The following is a 20803-nucleotide window of genomic DNA, read 5'->3' as shown; positions in this document are numbered from 1 at the left end:
GAGAGAGAGAGAGAAGGGGGAGGAGCAGGAAGCATCAACTCCCACACGTGCCCTGACCAGGCAAGCCCAGGGTTTTGAACCAGAGACCTCAGCGTTCCAGGTCGATGCTTTATCCACTGCGCCACCACGGGTCAGGCAGTAGTAGATTTTTAAACCAAACATTTTCTGCTATACTTTTGAAAACTAAGAGCACTAAAATTTTAGGTCTAAAGTGTTCACCTGCAGCTTTAGTGGTTAAATTTTGATAACAGTTGAAAATTACAGGGCTCTCTAACAATACCGATACCTGTAAGGAAAAATGAAGGTGGAGAGACCTGAGGACACGTGCTGGAAAGCCAGAGGAGGGTGCTGAGAAGACCTTCTCCAGCCCCACTGTTGCAGGGTCTCACACTCCGTTCTAATAAAAGGATACGTTCCAACTGACTAAAAGGAAATCACATATTATGAAATAGACATATAAAATTTAATCCCTTTGGTTTAAAATACATTTTCAATGATACAATTAAAAACAGTACACAAGACAAAATCAATTTCATAAAACAAAACAGAAAATCTTGTTATATGACCCGTGTCCCATATCTTAGAAAACCAGCAATTTTGTTCACATACTTCATTAGAATATTTTAACCTAAGAATGTAACTATCCATCCTACTTGCACAAACCAACTCCCTGAACCTAAAGATACCCGTGATTTTGTTATAAAATTACACTTTTTAGTATTTTTCATGTATTTAAACCGTGTGTACAAAATGTTCCCCTGCCATGGTAATATATTTTCGTAAATTCGGGAGTGCTTTCTACAATTCTAAGCATACAAGATAAAGTGTGAAGGCTCTTAACATAAAACAAATCATTTCTCCTTCCAGGAAGAGGAGGACGAACTCCACTTTGAGAGGTGTTACCTGACCTACTGGAATCACAATGCGTTGCAATCACTGTCTGTTCACTGTATTAGGTACACATGACTGATATTAGCATACACAACACTCAGGAGTTGCTGTTTTTCCTTTACTTCATTTGTTAAAACAGTGCAGAAACCCAAATTCTAACATTCTTGGAAGCGAACAGAACCTGTTGCTTGAGGCTTTGGCATGCTACGGAGTGAGCACTGTGTTTGGGGAAACAGAAAGCGTTTCTGTGGGTTCTAGTAGCACAGGACCTGCTTGGTATACAGTATCAAAGCGGCTGAACCTGTCGTCCAGCTGGTCTTGAAGGTAGTTCTCATTGCATCTCTTCACTGTATGTACACAGACACCGTATTTATATATTAGTTATTTATATAAGACATGTATGTACACATTTACATAGGCCTTCGAAAAAAATGTATTGCACTTATATACAACGTAGCATTAGCTTAACTGATTCATACTGTACCCACTGAAGTTCTTCATAAGAAAGGCAGTTGGTGCCATTCAAGAAAGTTGCCAAGAAAGATTTCAGTACCACGCTCTATTTGAGTAAACATTTACCAAGGGTGATGAGAGGCTGAGAGAGAAAGGGTGAACCCTTTCTTTCTGGGACATTGCTCCCACTAACCTGAGGCAGGTGGCTACACTGAGTTCAGGCCAGGGTGCAAAAGTCCTTAAAGCCACACCCACTGCCTTTCCTGACTTGCCCTAGTGAGCAGGCCCCCTAACATCAAAAAGGAAAGGGAGAGACCCCATCATTTTTCTAATCTGACCACTGTGCTACTCTGTGTGCGACACCTGAAACTAATACAAAATAATATTGAACGTAACCTGTAATAAAAATATTCTTATAAATAATGTTGCAGACACAGCGTTAAGGTTCCCAGAAAGTCTATTAAATCTCGGAACAAGATCTTCACTTTTAATCCTAAGTATTTATATCAGAAAATTCAAACATGGCAATTGTACATGGGTCTCTCTGTTGGCTGAAACCGGCGAGAGCGTGTCCACTGCTGTCTCCAAGCCAAATGCCGTGTGACCTCCGACTTGAAAGGAGCCCCCACAGACCCATGCGTGGGTATGGAAGGTGCTGACCACGCACCTGCAGCTTGGCAAATGATAAGACCTGTGTGACATCTTCATTCAATGCGTGGGGCCCTGCAGGCCAGGGTGCCTCAGATCTCGGTGAGGGTGAGTCGGTACAACCCCCCCACCTCTTCCATCTGCAGCTGGAAGGTGTCCTCGTTGGAGTAATGCTTCACGATGTTGTCATCCATGTTCACCAGAATCCTGGAAGAGGAGAGGCCAGACAGATGCACTCAGTCCCGCTCCCTCTGGAGCTGGACCCAGATTTCAGTCAGCTCAGCCACTTACTAGCTGTGACAATGTGAGGCAAGTTATTTCCTCCCCAAGCCTCGCTCTCCCCAACTAAAGCCTGAGGATAACAGTGTCTATCACTCAGGACTGCTGTGAGGAGAAAATGAGGACTCAGGAAAGCAGCGACAACTGGGGCATGCGTGCAAAAAGATGGCCTTGCTTATCTGTTACTGTTCTGTTTCAGTGTACAGTAACTGCTGGATGAACAGCAGCCACTATAACGAACACAGTAAGCCCACAGAGGACACACTTCACTGGTCCAGCTCTAGAAAGTATGGCAACAACATGAACCTATGGGATCTGAAGCTACTGTTCCCTGACAATCTTCCCTGGCAAGCTATCTTCAAAGTTTAACTGAATTATGACCAAGTTCCAACACTTCCCACTTGGCCCATCTACAAAGTTCCACTTAGAGTTTGCTTTAGAATTAAAACAAAATATTTTTATGCTATCCTCTGCTTACCCATGCCAACCAGCATAGACACTTAAACAAAACAGAACTAAAAATATCACCATAGTTCCCCATGTATAAGATGCACCTCTTTTCAAAAAAATTGGGGTCTAAAAACTGGGTGTGTCTTATACAGTAGTTGTAGATTTTTTTTACTTGCATTTCCTGATTTTTCACATGGCTGAGGAGTTGTATGAATTTTTATGATGAATAAAACTTGAGCTTAATAACTTTATGTAATACATTCTTTTTCAAATTTCGGGGCCCAAAATGGAAGTGCATCTTATACACGGGAGCGTCTTATACATCGAGAAATACGGTAATTTTTGGACACAGAAGCCATTTCCGTGCAAGGGCTCTGCGGTTGGTCAGGACGTAACTTGAGTCATGGCCTGGGTGTTGCCCTAACCTGGATGTCTCGCGGGCCCTCTGTGCCTCAGCTACAAACTCTGACTAGTGTTCCCCTCTCAGAGGGTAACAGCAGAGGCACCGACCTAGGCCGGACCCATGGCGGGGGCTCTGGAACTTGGAGCCCCTTCACTGCTGCCAAGTGTGAGAAGAGCAAACACAGATTTGACTGGAAAGAAAACCCACGAGGCTGTTTTAGAAAAGGTAGCTCAATTTTCTGTGGGTAATTTAAGGAAAAAATACGTCTGCACATTGACGTTTCTCTGACCGTTTCTGAATGGGGCACAAATGCACGTGAGGAGCAATGAAGTTGTACAACGTTAATCTTATTCAAATACCAGGACTGCCGGCTGATGCTCACCCTTTTTTACATTTCTTGAATATTTTCCCAATCTTGTCATGGGGAATATCATATTTATCTGAGATCTAAAAGAGCAATGAAAAAGAATTATAAAACAATGTTTTAACATCTTTAACAAACAAATAAACAAACAAACTGTATACTTACTTAGTGGGCTAGTCATCCAACTTTGTTTTTCAAAAATGCTTTTGTAAAGACACACACAAGGCCCAGTGCCTGTCCTGGGGAGGGGTGTGACCTGCCCTGGGACCGAGCAGCAATCAGGTGCTTTATTTCCCCTACTTTGCAGATGTCCACGAACGTAGTACATGGTCACAGATTTTAAAGATTTTTTTTTTTTTTTACAGGGACAGAGAGAGAGTCAGAGAGAGGGACAGACAGGGACAGACAGACAGGAATGGAGAGAGATGAGAAGCATCAATCATCAGTTTTTCGTTGCGATACCTTAGTTGTTCATTGATTGCTTTCTCATATGTGCCTTGACTGGGGGGCCTTCAGCAGACCAAGTAACCCCTTGCTCGAGCCAGCGACCTTGGGTCCAAGACTGGTGAGCTTTTTGCTCCAGCCAGATGAGCCCGCGCTCAAGCTGGTAACCCCGGGGTCTCGAACCTGGGTCCTCCGCATCCCAGTCCGACGCTCTATTGGATAGTCAGTGGATAGAGTCTATCCACTGCGCCACCACCTGGTCAGGCTATTTTAAAGATTTTATTGAGCAGTTTTAGGGTTATAGAAAAGCAGCAGGCCTGACCAGGTGGTGGCGCAGTGGATAGAGTGTCGGACTGGGATGCGGAAGGACCCAGGTTCGAGACCCTGAGGTCGCCAGCTTGAGCGCCGACTCATCTGGCTTGAGCAAAGAGCTCACCAGCTTGGACCCAAGGTCGCTGGCTCCAGCAGGGGGTTACTCGGTCTGCTGAAGGCCCACGGTCAAGGCACATGTGAGAAAGCAATCAATGAACAACTAAGAAGTTGCAACGCGCAACGAGAAACTGATGATTGATGCTTCTCATCTCTCTCCATTCCTGTCTGTCTGTCTCTGTCTATCTCTGCCTCTGTAAAAAAAAAAAAAAAAAAGCAGCAGAAAGTACCAAGTTGTTTACCCCGCCCCCTCCTTGCCAAGTTTCTAGCTATGAATTAATATCTCACATCAGCGTGGTGCCATGTGATGGACCATGGTATGAATTTAAGTCCACTGTTTCCATTAGGTGCACTCTCTGTGCTATACATCCCATAGGTTTCCACAGATGCACAATGACACACATCTGCATAGTCACAGCTACTCCAGTCAAGTGTGCAAAGGCCTTGCTTTGGAGTCAGATTATCTGAATCAGCTCCAATCCACTCTCAGTGAGCAGGTGCCCTTTCTGACCCTCACACTCCATCAGTAGTGTGAGACTCACTTTACACACCACAGGATCGCCGTGAAGATTAACATGCGCTCAGCACAAAGCAGCTGTTCATTCAGCTGCAGAATTACAGGAAGGAAAGAACACTTCAGCACCCCACAGACCAAAAGACGCATCCACGTCCCTGCCCACAGACAGCACCATGCCCGCCAGTCCTGCCTGGAGCCTCTGGAGAGCGGTGAGGACTGCTGCAGAATCACTGAGGTTCTGGGGAACATCCACTGCCCCTGCTTAGTCCCGCACCTCCTTCCACGACAAGCGAGCAGGGCACACAGAGCAAGTGCAGTGAAATCAGCTGCTGTCACATTAGGGCATTTTCTTGTCGGGGCACAGAGGCTCTCTCTAAAGAGGGAGGATGCCTTCCTCTAAGGACAGGCTGCTGCTTCAGTCTGGAGCAAACGCTTCACTTGCTGTCCAGCCCTAGTCCACACTGGGGTTACCACCATCACCTCCTGAAGAGCCAGGCTTGGGGCAACACCCCGAAACGGGGCCTCAGACCACTAACCTTCAGATGGCTATCAGGCTAACAAACATACGTTTCAAACTCAATTAGCTCCCAACATACAAACCAGTCCATTTCTTCTCTGTACCACTGGACAACAATCACTTGCATGTTCATGAAATCCCAGCCCCAGGAAATGTAAGGAGCGTGATGAAATCTCTGGGTTAGGAATGGCTGTACCTGGCACAGTCAGTCTCAATCTTTTTCACACTCTCTTCTTTCCCCACAGTCAAGAGTTTGCATGATTCTTAAGAAATGAGAAAGGCCGGTCAGAAGACCAGGTGAGAGGAGCCAGGAGGAAGCGCAGGAGCAGAGAGCTGACTGTGGGAGGGCAGACATTGTGAGCGACTCCTGTTCACCGACCGGTGTGCCGGGCGCAGCGGTGTGAGAGCGAGGGGACATGGCCCCGCGAGTGACTGAGGACCACTGAGGCAGGGGACATGGGGGCTGTGCGCAGAGGCAGACGCGGCACCGGGACTCAGCAGAGGCCTTGGAGGTTTCAGTGCAACAACGAAATCTGGATGGTCTGTGAAGTCTGTGAGTTTATTTTTTACATTTTAAAGAGCATTACAAAGCACACTACTTACAGCTTCCACGAGGCCCTTCAGAGACGGGGTCTTGAGCATCAGGGCATCGAAGACTTCTTCCGACTCCTTCCGCACGTAGAGCAGCACTGGCCCAGGCGGGAGGAAGGAGAGGAACAAGAAAAGACGCAGTTCATTCAGATGCATGGAGAAAACAGCCTGAGCACTGGTTAAAGTAAAACGTGGCCTCTGCACCAAGGACACAAACATGAGCCTATCTAAAATCTGCCAGGAGGAGCGCAGCTGTCAGCACCCCAAACTGCTGCACGTTCCAGCTCAAGCCAGGAGCCGGTCTGACGGGGACTGACTACTCAGGGAAGCCAAACCGGACCGGGCTGGCAGAGCAGTTCATGCTTTTGATGGATTCAGAACTCACTTCCGATTTAAAACTCCCACTGAGAAATTAAGCCAACACACCTCTCTTTGGTTCTTCTATCCGGGTCAGCTTAGCAGGAGGTGGAATCGGGAAATCATCTTCTGAGCTGAATGGCCCCCTTTTCAAGTTTGATCTGCAGGAACAAAGGCGCAATTAGTAACATCAAAGAAAGATACTGACTGAACTAGGGCTGCCATTAATGGCACAGCGAGGGTTCACTCAGGGCGCCAGCCGGACACCCCCATCACTGACACTAGATCAAGCTAAGCTACCTTCCCAGGAACAAATAGTTTCTTTTTTAGTTTATTTATTTATGTTTAGTGGGGGGAAGAGCAGGAAGCATCAACTCTCGTATGTGCTTTGACCAGGCAAGCCCAGGGTTTTGAACCAGTGACCTCAGCGTTCCAAGTTGATGTTTTATCCACTGAGCCACCACAGGTCGGGCCAAACACTTTCTTTTCAGGAAAAACTTTTATGGAGGTAATATTTGAAATATATGTAAAGGTACCAACAAAGAAAAGGACATGTCAAAAAAGGAGAAAGAGTAAGTAGGAAAATGCAAAGCAGTCAAACACGAAGCGGAAACAGAATGTTCCACAGGAAGTCAGACCTAGAAGGGCAGGGTAAGCTCTCCTGTGAAGCCGTTTGACAACACGGCTCTAAGGAACCTTAGATTTTATGCTGAGGGTGCTAGGGAATCTGTGAAAGTTCTGTGAGATGAGAATGTGTGGCAAAGCCTTGAGGGAGCCCTGGCCCAATAGCTCAGCTGGTTAAAGAATTGTCTGAATACACCACGGTAGCAGGTTCGATCCCTGGTCAGGGCATAGACAAGACTCCACCAATGAATGTATAAATAAGAGGAACAGCAAATCAATGTTTCTCTCTCTCTCCCTAAAATCAATTAAAAAGAAAAATGACTGGAGGGGACTCCAGGACCCACAGGCAGAAGAACCACAGGAAGAAGACCTGGACACAATCAGAGCACGATTCTAAAGGGTTAAGATACAGGTGTCAGTGGGAATAGAGAGGGGAAGATGGATGCAGGTGCATTTGAAGACAGATGTGAAGAGGGTAGCGTGACTGGCTGTCACAGGCACAGTGACGGGCATTACCACTGTGAGGGTCAGTGTGGGTGAGCAAGAAAACAGGAAAGTAACTGAAAATGAAGAAACCTAGTACTTGGCTTTGAGCAGAACTATCATTTCAAGAACAGGGGTGGAGACTTGAAACTGTCCTGGCTTCTAGAACACACCAAGCCTCCAATGAAAGCATGTGTAGGACTTACGTCTGAGCTCGGAAGAGTTAAGGAGGCAGCAGAAGGCTGGCCTTCAGTGAGAAGACATTGTGGGCAACATGGGAGGGAGGGGCACTCTGACACATCTTAGAGGGGGGCCCTCAACATGGCAGAACACTGAGTTGGAGGGCTGCCAGTGTGGGAAGTCAGGGCTCAGGTGGGCTCGGCAAAGTGCCCAGTCGGTGGGGGAGCGGCCACATCTCAACAGCAACAAGAACACCCGGGGGTCCCATCTGGGGCTCTAAAACCTGCTTCCTGGGGTTTGGGAGAGAGGCTGGTTCTAGGGCTTCAGAAGGGAACACATGAGTGTCCAGAACACACAGCCTGAAAGTGAGAAAGTGCTCATGGCTCTGGGGGATTGCGGGGGGGGGGCCTGCAGCCAAGGAGTCCATGAGCGAGCCTAAAGGGTGCCCCTGGCCTGCTGGGACAGCGTGAGTGCAGCCAGTGACAGTACTGCACTCCAACCCGCTGAATAAAATGGGAAACTAGGAGTCAATACTGATAGAAATAAACAAATAATCTGAAAGTTTGAGATGTGAGATATTTACAAAGCTACAAAGAGCCTTCCCCATAAAACACATTATAAAAGGAGAAAGAGTAGCCTCACAGTAGAGAAGCCTGGTGACACCACCTTAACCAAGACATCAGAGTGAGCAACATTAGCAACAGGGTCAAATGACAGGTGCCAACCTGACAGGAGGGAGGCAGCTTTATGTCTGACATTCCTGCCAAGATACACAATCTAATCTCATCTAATCTAATCTAATCCAGAGACAACACAGACCCAAACTGGGGGATGGTCTACGAAACAGAGGGTTTATAATCTTCACATGCATTAGCTCAGGAAACCGAAGAGATGCCCGTTCCACACGACGGGCTAAAAGAAAAACGACAACCAAATACACCATGCATCCGAACTGGACCCTTCTTTGCTGTAAAGGACATGACTGGAACAGCAAACTAGCATGAGCTATGAGGACAGACCAGAACTGGGGTCTCAGTGTCAACGTCCTGACTGTGACTTCTGTGCAGGAGCATGGCCCTGGTTGTAGGAAACACAGTAAGTATTTAGGAGCAATGGGGTTACTGGGTCAAAGACTCAGGAGGAAAATGAGTTCTTGGTATCATTTTTCTATAAGTTTGAGATTGTTTCAAAATAAAAAGAATTAAAACAACACAAGATGTGACTCTTACCCTTCACCCTCCAACTCCTCCGTGGCAATGGACAGGGCCTGGGAACAACAGCAGAGAGACTGCCTTTCAAAGATATGCTCAAAATATGTCCGACCACAAATAAATTATTCCCCAAGAGAAAATAAGTCTGAATCTGACCACGCTAACACAAGATCCTTTTGCCTTATTTCTCATTCACCAGATGCTTAGGGGTGTCCTGACCTCCAGCCTGGGCTGGCGAACGTGTCGGGCCCGACGCTGGGGGAGTAATCAGGTGTCCGTGCACTCGGTCACACTCACTTGGGCAGTGTCGTCATGCCTGCTTGGCACCATAAGCCGTAGCGTGCAGCAGTCACAACAGAGACCCCATGACCCAAAAAACCTAAAACAGTTATTATTTGACCCTTTTCAGAAAAAGATTGCTGAAGCTGCTTGTTAGGACTATAGACACTGGCAGTGGCTTCCCCCGAGAACAGTAAAAACCATCAGTCTGTGCGAATTAGACCCGTCTACAAAGTGCGCACAGTCCTTCCCGGGTTCATCTGAGCTCAGCAGAGAGTGCGCCTGAGCCCCTCCCCATGCAGGCTCCCATCTCCACCGTGCTCTCGCTCAGAGCAGGGCATGACCGCCTATTATACTGTGCAGGCGTGCCGAGACACAGCTGTCTGTGTGCTGATGACGTCTCGGTAACTGGAACCGTGTTCCGTGTGCCATGATGCTGCTTGACCCCCTAGCCCTCCTGTCCTTGCCCATGCAAGTTAATTTCACCAGATTACTGGTTCAAACTCCACACTGTGTTATTATTCTTGCATCTTTTAAATGAGCTAAAATAAAACAATAAATACAAACAGGATTTGGGTGATAGGCTTGGGACTGCGTTTCCAAATCAGTGGTGCTTGCACACCCTTGACTACAAGGACATCCTGTCACCCCAGCGGACAATCGAAGAGCTGCCCCCTAATGCTGGTCATGCCTTGCTCAGCTCTGGCTTCTGTTTCCCAAAGCCCCACTTAGCTGAGCCTCACGGTCCTGCAGCCACCCCAGGAGGCTGGTTACGCACGTGAGTGCCCCGCTGAAGGTTGGCGAAGTGCACATCAGGAATGAAGAGGACAGGCTGGGTGTCCAGGTCGACAAAGGGCTTGAAGACCGTGATGTCCATGCGCTTGTGAGAGGGGAGCAGCGGTACCTTCACGTCAGTAACTGGAGAAAAGACGAGGACACCGCAGTCAATAGTGTGTGGGTGCACGTGACAGCATTTCCCTCAAGGTCAAGAAGCTTAAATTGTGGCACTATGAGATGCAGGTATGTCACCTGAAGAGAAAAATCAGTTTAGGTGAAGGAACATGTTCGTGTTAACAATCTAAAATCAATTGAACATCTTATAAAAATTAGAGAAGAAAATAGTATCTTTAAACACACACACACACACACACACACACACAGATTTGGAACAGAGGCAAAGCATATTTAGTTTTTTTCTGAAAGGCTAAAACATAACTATTGATATATAGACATAGCTTAGAGGTAACTTCATCTTAGCTATCCTCATTAAATAATTTAAATTTAAAAAAGATTTTTTTCTGAGAATTTTTTTTTTCTAAAGAGACAGACTCCTGCATGCTCCCCAGCCTGGAGCCACCTGGCACCTCCTGTCTGGGACCAATGCTCAGACCAACCGAGCTATCTTCAGTGCCCGGGGCCAATGCTTGAACCACTGGGCCACTGGTTGTGAGAGGGGAAGAGGGATGGGAATAGAAGCAGACAGTTGCTTCTCCTGTGTGCCCTGACAGGAATTGAACCTGGGACGTCCACACACTAGGCCAACTATCTATCCACTGAGCCAACCAGTCAGCCAGCCAGCCACGGCCATAATCTATATACATTCTAATAGCAATGCTCTCTTCTACCTCAAAAAGTACACACACACATTAGCTTTATACCTACCACTTCAGAACTGAAACTCTGTGAGGTTAAGAGTAGTAAGAACTGCTGTCTGATCTTTACTTTATGAAATTACAGAGTCCACTACCCCATCATCTGGCCCCGAGATCCTCAGGGATGAGCTTTCCTAGGGAGCTGGCTATTGTCTGAAGTGACCCTGGGAGCTGCCCTTTGACGCCAGTAGGAGAACCCTGACGAATGTGCTGTAGGGCAAACGTCTGCTGAGCCAGACAAAACATTTGAAGAACAGAGCCAGCAGCCCACAGACCACAGAAGAAATGCAGCTGGCACAGAACAGCATTTTCCCCTGTTAGCTAAGAGACGCAGGACTGTGTGGATAGAAATACTGGTCACATTAGGAACAAAAAAAAGAAGAAAGAAAGAAAACTTCCCTGTTAAATGTCTGAACAGAGGCTCTATAGATTCTGCAAATGTCAGAACATGACATAGAAGAAAACACTCGTTTGGAATTAAGAAATCCTAAATTCTCAAGGGTGTTACCATTCTTAGAGATCTAAACAAGTCCAATTTTATCATCAGTTATTGGAGGGAATGTGTACTAGTTTTCAGGACTGCAACCAGCAACCTGAGCTAGAACTAATAGCCAAAATAGCCTAAACTCTGGAAAAACTAATGAGTTCTTCCTGGAATTTCCAAAGAAAACGCCTCAGTTTGGCCATTCATCTGTTTTTGCATCTGCCTCTGGTCTAGGAAGCGGTGCTACCACTTTATAGTGAAAAATAGCCCCTGTCACATCTCCTGCTTGAAAACTCAAGTCACTGTTCAGAAAGAAAAAGGTCGGACCCTGGCTGGTTGGCTCAGCGGTAGAGCGTCGGCCTAGCGTGCGGAGGACCCGGGTTCGATTCCCGGCCAGGGCACACAGGAGAAGCGTCCATTTGCTTCTCCACCCCTCCGCCGCACTTTCCTCTCTGTCTCTCTCTTCCCCTCCCGCAGCCAGGGCTCCATTGGAGCAAAGATGGCCTGGGCGCTGGAGATGGCTCTGTGGCCTCTGCCTCAGGCGCTAGAGTGGCTCTGGTCGCAACATGGCGATGCCCAGGATGGGCAGAGCATCGCCCCCTGGTGGGCAGAGCGTCGCCCCTTGGTGGGCGTGCCGGGTGGATCCCGGTCGGGCGCATGCGGGAGTCTGTCTGACTCTCTCTCTCTGTTTCCAGCTTCAGAAAAATGGAAAAAATAAAAAAATAAAAAAAAAATAAAAAAAAGAAAGAAAAAGGTCGGAAGAGCCAGAGGGAACATTTCTACTTACAGGCGTTCAACTGGGAGCTGGGGTCAGTGCACTTGCCTTTTCTCTTGCTTTGTTTTCGTTCTTCATCCCTGATTTTCCGTTCAGCTCCCTGTAGGTCAAAACAAGACAAGACAAAACATTATTCTGTTTATCTGATCCTCTTCCAAACATTCAGCTCTCAACCTGAGCAGCGGGGGTTGGGGTAGCGTCGGCTCCTCTTTGGAGATGGACTCCACTGCCCATTCCATTCACGGAGGTTTCTTCCTAAAAGCCTCTCCTTCAAACTATCCTTAATGTTATGAAATCACAAGGAAACAACATAGCAAAATGCCCTCAATAATAAACGTGGCCAGGTCCCAGGAGAAGCTGAGAAGGCCCGTCAGTGTACCATGCTGACTTCACAGATATGAGTGACCTTTCCTGTGGGTTAGTAACAGAAGATGAAAGAAAAATCACGAACCCTTCTATAAGTGCATTTTCCTATACGGGCAATGTTATTCCTGACAGCTGGGATTCTCTCCCAGGACTCGCGTCAACTAAGTGACAAGTACGACCAACTGCGACTCACGGGCAAAGGCTGAACCAGGAAACTGCACAATCCCTTAGAGAAGTGTGCTCAGCCCTCTAGAGAGGACACACACGCCGAGACACACCACCTACACAGAGTGGCACTGTCACACAGATGACCCCACAAAGATAAAAAAGGGCCACATTAGTAATAAACATGACCTGAAATTAGACAAGTGGGATAAAAACATTACTATTAATTAGTCATTTTGCTTGGCTTACTGGCATTTATTTCTGGACGGCACAGATTTCTTCACAATGTTATCCAGTTAAATATGAACGAGAGCCCTGTTTTTCTGTAAATCAATTCCCTGATATCGAAGAGAGGCAACAGAACCGTGCCACTGATGTGGCATTCTCATATAGTAATAACACATCAAAGAAAACAGCATACGGAACCACTTCTGCCTTGTCTAGCAGGTGTTAGTACACTAACATTTGCTTATAAAGACTGCTATTACTATGGACACAAACATTACCTCCCTGGTACAGAACAGCAGGTATGCCCCCATGTCCCCAGCCACTACTGCATGGAACAGAACTGTCTGCCTCTCAGTCCCCTTGAATAGTCTAATAGCAACTTCATTTTCATGATAAATTACCCCACACAAAAGGTAGTTTTACAAATGAGGCCGTTTTCCTCCTGATTTATCAGCTGCACACTTACAGAATGGTAAGGGACTTCTGCTCCCGCTCAGAGTAGAGTAACACAGACCATACTTACCCTTCACCCAGAGATAACAACAACAAAAAAAACTCCAAAAAAAATGTATGAAAGGGGTTTTTAATGCCCTGGCCAGCAGGCAAGCACAGCAACCCCCAAGGAAAAGGCGCAGCAAGGCGAGCCTCCAGCTGCACCTGCTGACGCCAGCACATTTCCGGGTTAGGGCATGGGGGTGCCGTCTGGAGGTCCCTGGCTCAAGGAGACAGGGCGGGAGGCTCAGAGAGGTCAAGGCAGCTGGCCAAAGTAGCAATGGGAAGGGGTCACAAGAGTGAGAAGCCCCGAGATTGTCAGAAGGTCCCCGAGGATCAGCTGAGCCACGAACCCCCATAAGAGTGTGCTCGTGTGCAGTACTGAGTGTGGGGCAGCACCTGCAGCTGGGGAAAGGCAGAGACGAGAGAATGGTGTCTAAAACTCACACAGGGCCCAAACAGTGCCTGTCCCCATCAACAGGGCCAGCACACTTATAGTTCAGTGTGCCGGGCGGGACAGTGGGTGGGAGAGTCAGGAAAGCCTCACGTCCGTCGTGGAGAACAACCAGCTTGAAAGTGAGCACTGCTCCAGACACAGCCATCAAGTCGTGAAAGGCCAGAAAAGACGGTGACTGCTTCCAAGTAACTTCACTAGATTTCAGGACAAACTTTAAGAAGATGTGTAGGATGACAAAATTATCCAGCACCCAATAAGGTAAGACTCATGACGTCTGCTGTCCAAGACACTGGCCAGGCAGGCAGAGAAGCAGGACAAGAGGACGGTGTGAGGGGGACAAGCACAGCATGAAAGGAATCCAGCATTGACATGCACACAAGACAAGGACATGACCATGGTTCTTACAGATGCAGCCATGTGTTCCAGAGCAAGCGGAAGGACCGGGCAGGTTAAGGCAGAGGCCTGAGCACTATAGAACAGATCCAAGCTGGGCTTCTAGAGATGCAAACTGTAATATCTGAGATGAAAACACACACAATGGGATTAACAGCTGTGTAGACAAAAGAAAAGACCGGTGAACTCTGGGATGTAACAACTGAAAACACCCCAAGTGAAACAGAGAGGAACAGTAATCTAGAACAACAGTAAGAGCGTCTGTGGGCTGTGGGACAACTTCAGGAGGCCGCACACAGGCTTTCCCAAAGGAGGAGGAAGGCCAGACATATTTGAAGAAACTATGGCTGAAAAATTTCCAAATCTGATGGAAACTATAAACCCACACACCCAATAAGTTCAAATAACACTAAGTACAAGAAAACACAGACACATCAAAGTGCTCAAAACCAGTAAAAAGAGAAAATCTTAAAAACAGGAAAAAAGGACATGTTAATTAAACACAGAAGAACAAAGCCAATGATGAGAGCAGACTTCTCGTCAGGAGCTGTATGAGAAGACAGAGCCACAGCGTTAAAGCATTAAAGGAAAAACCAGCCAACTAGAATGTTATACCCAGCAAAACGACCTTTCAAAATTAAAGGTGAAAGACTTTTCAGACATACAGATGCTAAAAGGATTCATCACCAGCAGACACACTGCAAGAAATGTTAAAGGACATCCTATGGCATTAAGGAGAGAACCCACTTAAATTCAGGCTGTTTAAAAAAAAAAATTCAGGCTGTTTTGACTCTTTTTCTCAGTCAAGAACTAGAGACTGATCTTGGAAACTCACACCAGGCCACAGTGCCAACTTCAGTGAGGAAGAAATTCTCCTGAAGAAGAAAACTATCTGTGGGAAAGAGTGTCAATGAAAGTTTTCTCCATTCAGACAACCGGGGATATATAGAAGCCCCCAGAGAGAGAAACTGCCAAATTTCTGCTGGTTAGGGACCCAATCTTTGTCCTCTTTCTCTGAAAAAAATGCTACATTGCTGCTGCTTCTGAAATAAGAGAACATTCTATTTGTCCAACTAATTAAGCAACTCAGAGTAAAGTACATACCTCTGAAGGAATCCAAAAAATGTCTTACGTCTAGTTTCTTCCTGTGAATGGAGACCAGGTTCGTGAAATGTGAGTGTTTTAAGACCCAGCAGAGGGAAATGAATAGACAGGCACCCAACAACAGGTGAATCAAATTTCAGAAAGGAGAGAATCAAGGGGGTAAGGGGACCCTCCACAGAAGGGAGGCAGAAGACGAACCTGGAAGAGAAGAAGCAACCACGACTGTAAGGGACGACAGAAGTTATAATCAGGTGCACAAGAATCAGGAGCAGGTGTGAGGTCGTAGAGGACTGCATGTGGTTCAAAGGTTTAACAATTTTTAAAATTAATCACACACTAGACACACTCAATATTTTCTTCTCATGCAGGATTTTATAGAATCCAAAACAGCTGAGATTAAAACCTAGGGATGGAAACAGTGTGTAATTTCACATCCGTGTCCCTTGGGTGCCTTGCTATGATACAACACATGACCACTCCTGTATGCCTGCCGTAGGGGCTAAATCCAGGAGGACACCAACTGCCATCTCCCTGTGGATCTCTAGGGACAGGTAAGGAATATTTTTAGGGGCCTTCCAAAGACAGCCACACCCATGAAGGGTGAGGGTATGTGGACAAAGCCTGCTGGACACAGATGCCCCGCTTCTCACCAGGCCCTGTGTGAATGCCTCTGACCATCACACAGCGCTTACACCCAAGTCACGAGAACCAGCTTGGGTGGGCCTGCAAGTTAGGCAGAGCAGGGTCTCAGGATCACCAGGGTCAAGCGAACAGCAACAGCCAGGTTGATGGAGATGCAGATCTGGCACCTGCTCTGAGTGGGAAAGGTTCAGAGAAGGAACAAGGCCTCTGCCAGAACTTCTGTCTGGGCGAAAGCTATGCACCTCCAGCTCTCTTCCTGCTGCCAGACAATTCAGTTCCTTCCCACATGTCCCTGGTGCCTTCTGAGCTGCTATCCCAGAGCTGGAGCTCAGAGGGGGAGAGTCTGAGGCAGTCCATGTGCTGGCCCTTTAAAAGAAGGTGCCTGGAACTTCAGCAGCCTGTCTCCCTCAGCCTCAATTCCCACTGGTTTTTATAGCCAGAAGTTACCGGGACTTCTCTTCCCAGCACTGGAACCCTGGGCTTTGGGGCCTGGTTTGGGGCCGGAGCCCCATGCTCCTCAGAAAGGACACCTCTGCAGCTGATATGCCTCCCAATTTTTATCTGCCACACGTAGGTGTGGGACCAGCCACTTCGTGCCTGTATCTCTCCTACCAGTTTCAACGTGGCTGCTTCTTTCAGTTCCTACTTGTAGGATTTCTACTCATGTATATTTCAGGCAGTTCTGAATGATGGCTATTCTGCAGTTTAGCTATAATTACAAGACAATATGGCCATGGGAGGATCTGAGTACCACATTTATCTGCACTGCCACCTTGACCAGTCAGTCTTCTTCAATCTTAGTTCCACGGTCACTCACTCATCTACGGCGGTTGCCCAGCTCCCGAGGACACCACTGTCTGCAGCCCTCAAGACACAGTGGGCCTACTGGCTTCTCTCTGGATTTAACTCAGCTGAGCCCCTGGCTCTGCACCTGGCAAAAGTGAACACCTCTTCTCCAGAAAAGAAAGGAGTCACACCAGAGAAAAGAAATGACCCTGAAATCATCTGGGCCGATACTTTCTCTTCTTGCCTATGTGCTGCTTAGAGAGGAATCTGATCTGCATCTCATCACCTGCCTTCATGGGCCGGCTGACAACAGGAGGGAGGATGGGGTAGAGGGCAGCCCTCTGTGATGCACCCACATCAGTCCTCAGACGCAAAGCTCAGGATGAGCCCAACCTCACAGCGCCGCCTACAAACCCAGAAAGCAGAGGGGCCGCCAGGGCTTGAGCTCAGCCTGGCGAGCATCCCACATGGACCGCCTGACTCTGGCAGACAGGCCCAACAAAATGTCATTTTTTTAATAAAACAAGACTTTTCTCCCCTTCCCTATATAACATGTCCTTGCATGGCTAAAATGATAACAGCAAGTTAAAAACATTGATATTGACAACAGCATATTCATCTTGAACTTAAATATTAAAAATATCCTTTTCTGTCACAGGCTTTACCGTAAGAGTGCCTACCCCACCCAATGGTCTTACCTTGTCACAGAAGACTTTGATCTGGCAGTAGGCCCGGTGCACGGGCTTGTTGCTCCGGTTGTTGTAACTATAAGTGTCAATCTGAATGTTAAGAGGCAACCCCTTCACACCCTTCTGAGAAGAGAAATCTGTGCTCAAGCAGTTGACAGAGATGAAAACCTGCAAAGAGAAGGCTCTTTAAGCAACCGGCACCGACAGTCAGCCTTAGCACAGCTTAAACAGTACTAACGTCACTGACATTCCTCAAGTTAGTTCTAAATGAGAGCACAGGCTTCTCACTTAAAACAAAATCTAAAAAATAAAGGGTTTGTTTTAAAACTTTTGGTCATAGCGATGGCAGGCTTTAAAGGAAAAAGCAGCTCTGAATGGCCCTTCAGAGAATGTGTATTATCATCCACTGTCTTTCTTTACATCGCTTTTCAATGTTTCCAATGGCCAAGGTTTTCTGTGCTGCTGTTTTCTGGCTTAGTTCAAACTCTCTGTGTATCTGCCTGCATTTACGTCTGAATTGTCTGCATGATAACCTGCAGTACCCAATGTTCGAATATTCTGGAATTTCCAAAATCAGTGAGTGATGTGACTAAAGTGGTCCTGGAGGTTGTTGCTCAGAGTCCCAGGTAAATCTTTGTACAGCAAACAAGCAGAATCCACTTCCCCTCCTATTTTTATGATTCTGGGCTTTAACCTCTCCACACATTGGCACGTTTTTGAGCTCCCTTTCAATTCTTTCATTTTAGAATTTATTTCTGATGTGTTAGCACCACATAGTGGATATTACTGGAATTACAGTTTTAAAATGGCATCTTTCAAAGACCTAAGGTCCTTAGGCTGTATTCCTTCCAGGCCACAGGTCAGCAACCCCTCAGCTGTGACCAAGAACAGATCTACTACAGCAGTGTGGGCGCTGCTGACTGAATTGAGACCCAAAGAGGCGTAAGTTTAATTAAGTTAGAAAAGGGGGAAAACCTATAAGAACCTAAGGGAGTGGAAAGTGAGAGTAAGGAGAAAGAAAAATTATAGCCACAATGACAAAAACTGCTCTGCAGAAGGTATGCAAAATGCTGAAATAAGAGTTTTTATTCTTGCTCTAGCCTATATACTGTTTCTAAATTTAAAAAAAAAGACCAAAACATCCTAAAAGACTGAGAATTTGTCCAAATTAACAGATTTAAAGTTCATTTCTCATCTTGTCCCTGCACAAGCTCTCCACTCAGTCTATTTACTCACCGTTCCCAGAAGACCCTTTGAAAGTTCGTGCCTGCCTCATGTCTCTGTGCTTGTCCTCCTCTGGTCCCAGCCCGGGTCACACCCATAGTTCCTTTCCACCTCTCCCAACTCCACAGCTTCTTGCCGCTCACCCCAGACTTGAGTTGTGAGGCCACAGCAGCGAGACCATTCACTGAACACCTGTTGTTTCAGGACCTGTGCTGGCACGTCACACACAGTGTCTCCCACCATCACCACAACCTTGAGAGACGGTATTTTCCCCTTTTTTACAAAGAAAGATGGAGAGATTTTTTAAACTGTCTGCAAGGTAGAATGCATAGGACTGGGATTCACATCCAGGACGTCCCCCAGGACACCCTGCTGTCTCTCTCCCTAGTCACCTGGCTCTTCGTCACCACTGGAAATGCTCTGCCATTTTCATTTCTGTATGTCTGTATTGCCCTGGCTGGCTGCTGTGTACCTTTCTCAATACTGAGCACAGTACCTGTTCTAGGATGACCTAGTCTTGCCTGCGATGATTTTCCTTTCCATTTAACCCACTTTTAGTAAATAAGCAAACTGATTTAATTTAAAATACCTAAATCTTAGATATATGGGCAAAAAGTTCAAATCCATTAAAGAGACCTAGTGCTTTGTATATTTTTAGAAAACACTTCAAATTCAAATGAAGGAGAAAGTCTATGGAATGGACAAAAGAAACACAGAAAGACAGAAAAGCAAACAGAAAGGCAGTAATCCATGAAAAACAACTGAGCACATAAAGTAGCCAAACCATTATATTTTTTATCTTGCAACCAATGAAAAATCTAAACTTTCCTCTATCCTTCTAGATCACACGGCTCTATTCCTCACACAGAAACAGCTGCCTAGGAGAGATATTTACCTGCGACAACTCCAGGAAGTCTTTGACCCAAAGTGATATCCTCTTCACAAGAGGATTTCATGGTAATACAACCTAAAACCTAACATTCCCTTGCTCCAGTGTCAGGTTTCTATTTGAAACAGAAATAAGCAGGAGTCAAGTTGCAGGATCAGTATAAACACGGGGCTTCCAAGGGCATCACACTCACCACTATTCATGGTTACTTTGGCTCCAAAACCCAGAGATTACTGAAACAAGTCCCAATATATGTCTTCCTTATAAAGAATTCAGGTAGTCTTACATGTATTTATATGCATCCCATCATATAGTCTACTGAATAAGAATATTCATCTAAAACACAATTAAAATAAATATAAAAAAGAATATTCATCTAATCAATGGAAAGATACCTACAGTATTTAAGAAAATGGTCAACCCTGCTATTTAACAAGGCATGTAAATTCTCAAGAGCTCATAGTTCACAATATAGTGACCAGAAAAAGAACCTATTAAAACCTATCAAACTCTACTTATGTTGATCCCTTAGGGCAGTGGTCCCCAACCTTTTTTGGGCCACGGATCGGTTTAATGTCAGAAAATATTTTCACGGACTGGCCTTTAGGGTGGGACAGATAAATGCACAAAATAAAATTATGCGACCGGCAGAGAAGACAAGATGGAGCTGGAGTAGGCGGACGTACCAACTCCCACCTCCCAGAACCAAAGTGGATTACAAACTAATTTTAAGAACTATCATCTGGAAAAACCAACTTTGGACTAAACTAAGAGGACTCTTCAACCAAGGAACACTGAAGAAGCCACACCGAGACTGGTAGGAAAAGCAGAAATGCGGAGAGGGCTGCCCAGCTCCCCCGAGTGAACGGCAGCCGGGAGAGACTCGTGCGGTGGGAAGTGAGTTTAGCAGAGAGGGGAGGGTCCTGAGTCCCAGGAACAAAGCCCCAGCCTGCAGCCCCAGAGCCTAGAAGAGGTGTATGGAAAGTATTTAGCTGGAAACAAGACAGGATACTGTTTGTGAGAAAGAGACTGATTTCTCAGACCCAGGATTCTTCTTAAAGGGACCGTACAGAACACCTCTCTCACAACCATTCACCCGGGGCTCTGGGGGACGGGGAGAGAGGAGAGGACTGGAGTAGCAGGAAGAGAGTGTAATCTAGGAGGCACAGGGAGAAACACTTTGAGAGACAGCCACCCTAACCCCTGGGATGAGTCACTCCCCAAATCTGAAAAGAATATTCCCCCCGGAGACAGCAATACCAGCAAAGGGAAGCAGGACACCAGCCAAACAAGCTCTCCCGCTGCACTCAGAGCAGAGTCACTTAGAAGGAGGGAGC

At 46.5% G+C, this 20803-nt stretch overlaps 1 protein-coding gene across 3 annotated transcripts in view; it reads right to left on the bottom strand.

The window, feature by feature from the left end:
- Positions 1-455: 455 nt before the first annotated feature.
- GRHL1 (grainyhead like transcription factor 1) overlaps positions 456-20803 on the bottom strand; it is a 66000-nt gene continuing 45652 nt past the window's right edge. For 2 of the 3 annotated variants that reach the window (XM_066234611.1, XM_066234613.1), the window contains exons 9-16: positions 17363-17521; positions 12044-12131; positions 9899-10038; positions 8860-8897; positions 6413-6504; positions 5999-6084; positions 3507-3571; positions 456-2199 (exon numbers count right to left, since the gene is read on the bottom strand). In XM_066234611.1, the coding sequence (XP_066090708.1) occupies positions 2085-2199; positions 3507-3571; positions 5999-6084; positions 6413-6504; positions 8860-8897; positions 9899-10038; positions 12044-12131; positions 17363-17521 (783 nt within the window). In that variant the 3' untranslated portion in view covers positions 456-2084. The remainder of the gene's footprint in view (positions 2200-3506; positions 3572-5998; positions 6085-6412; positions 6505-8859; positions 8898-9898; positions 10039-12043; positions 12132-17362; positions 17522-20803) is intronic. The other variant, XM_066234612.1, reaches the window with a different exon arrangement.

Source organism: Saccopteryx bilineata, chromosome 6 (genome assembly GCF_036850765.1).
Source record: "Saccopteryx bilineata isolate mSacBil1 chromosome 6, mSacBil1_pri_phased_curated, whole genome shotgun sequence".
NCBI classification, from domain to species: domain Eukaryota; kingdom Metazoa; phylum Chordata; class Mammalia; order Chiroptera; family Emballonuridae; genus Saccopteryx; species Saccopteryx bilineata.
This window is presented reverse-complemented; position numbering and strand designations above follow the sequence as displayed.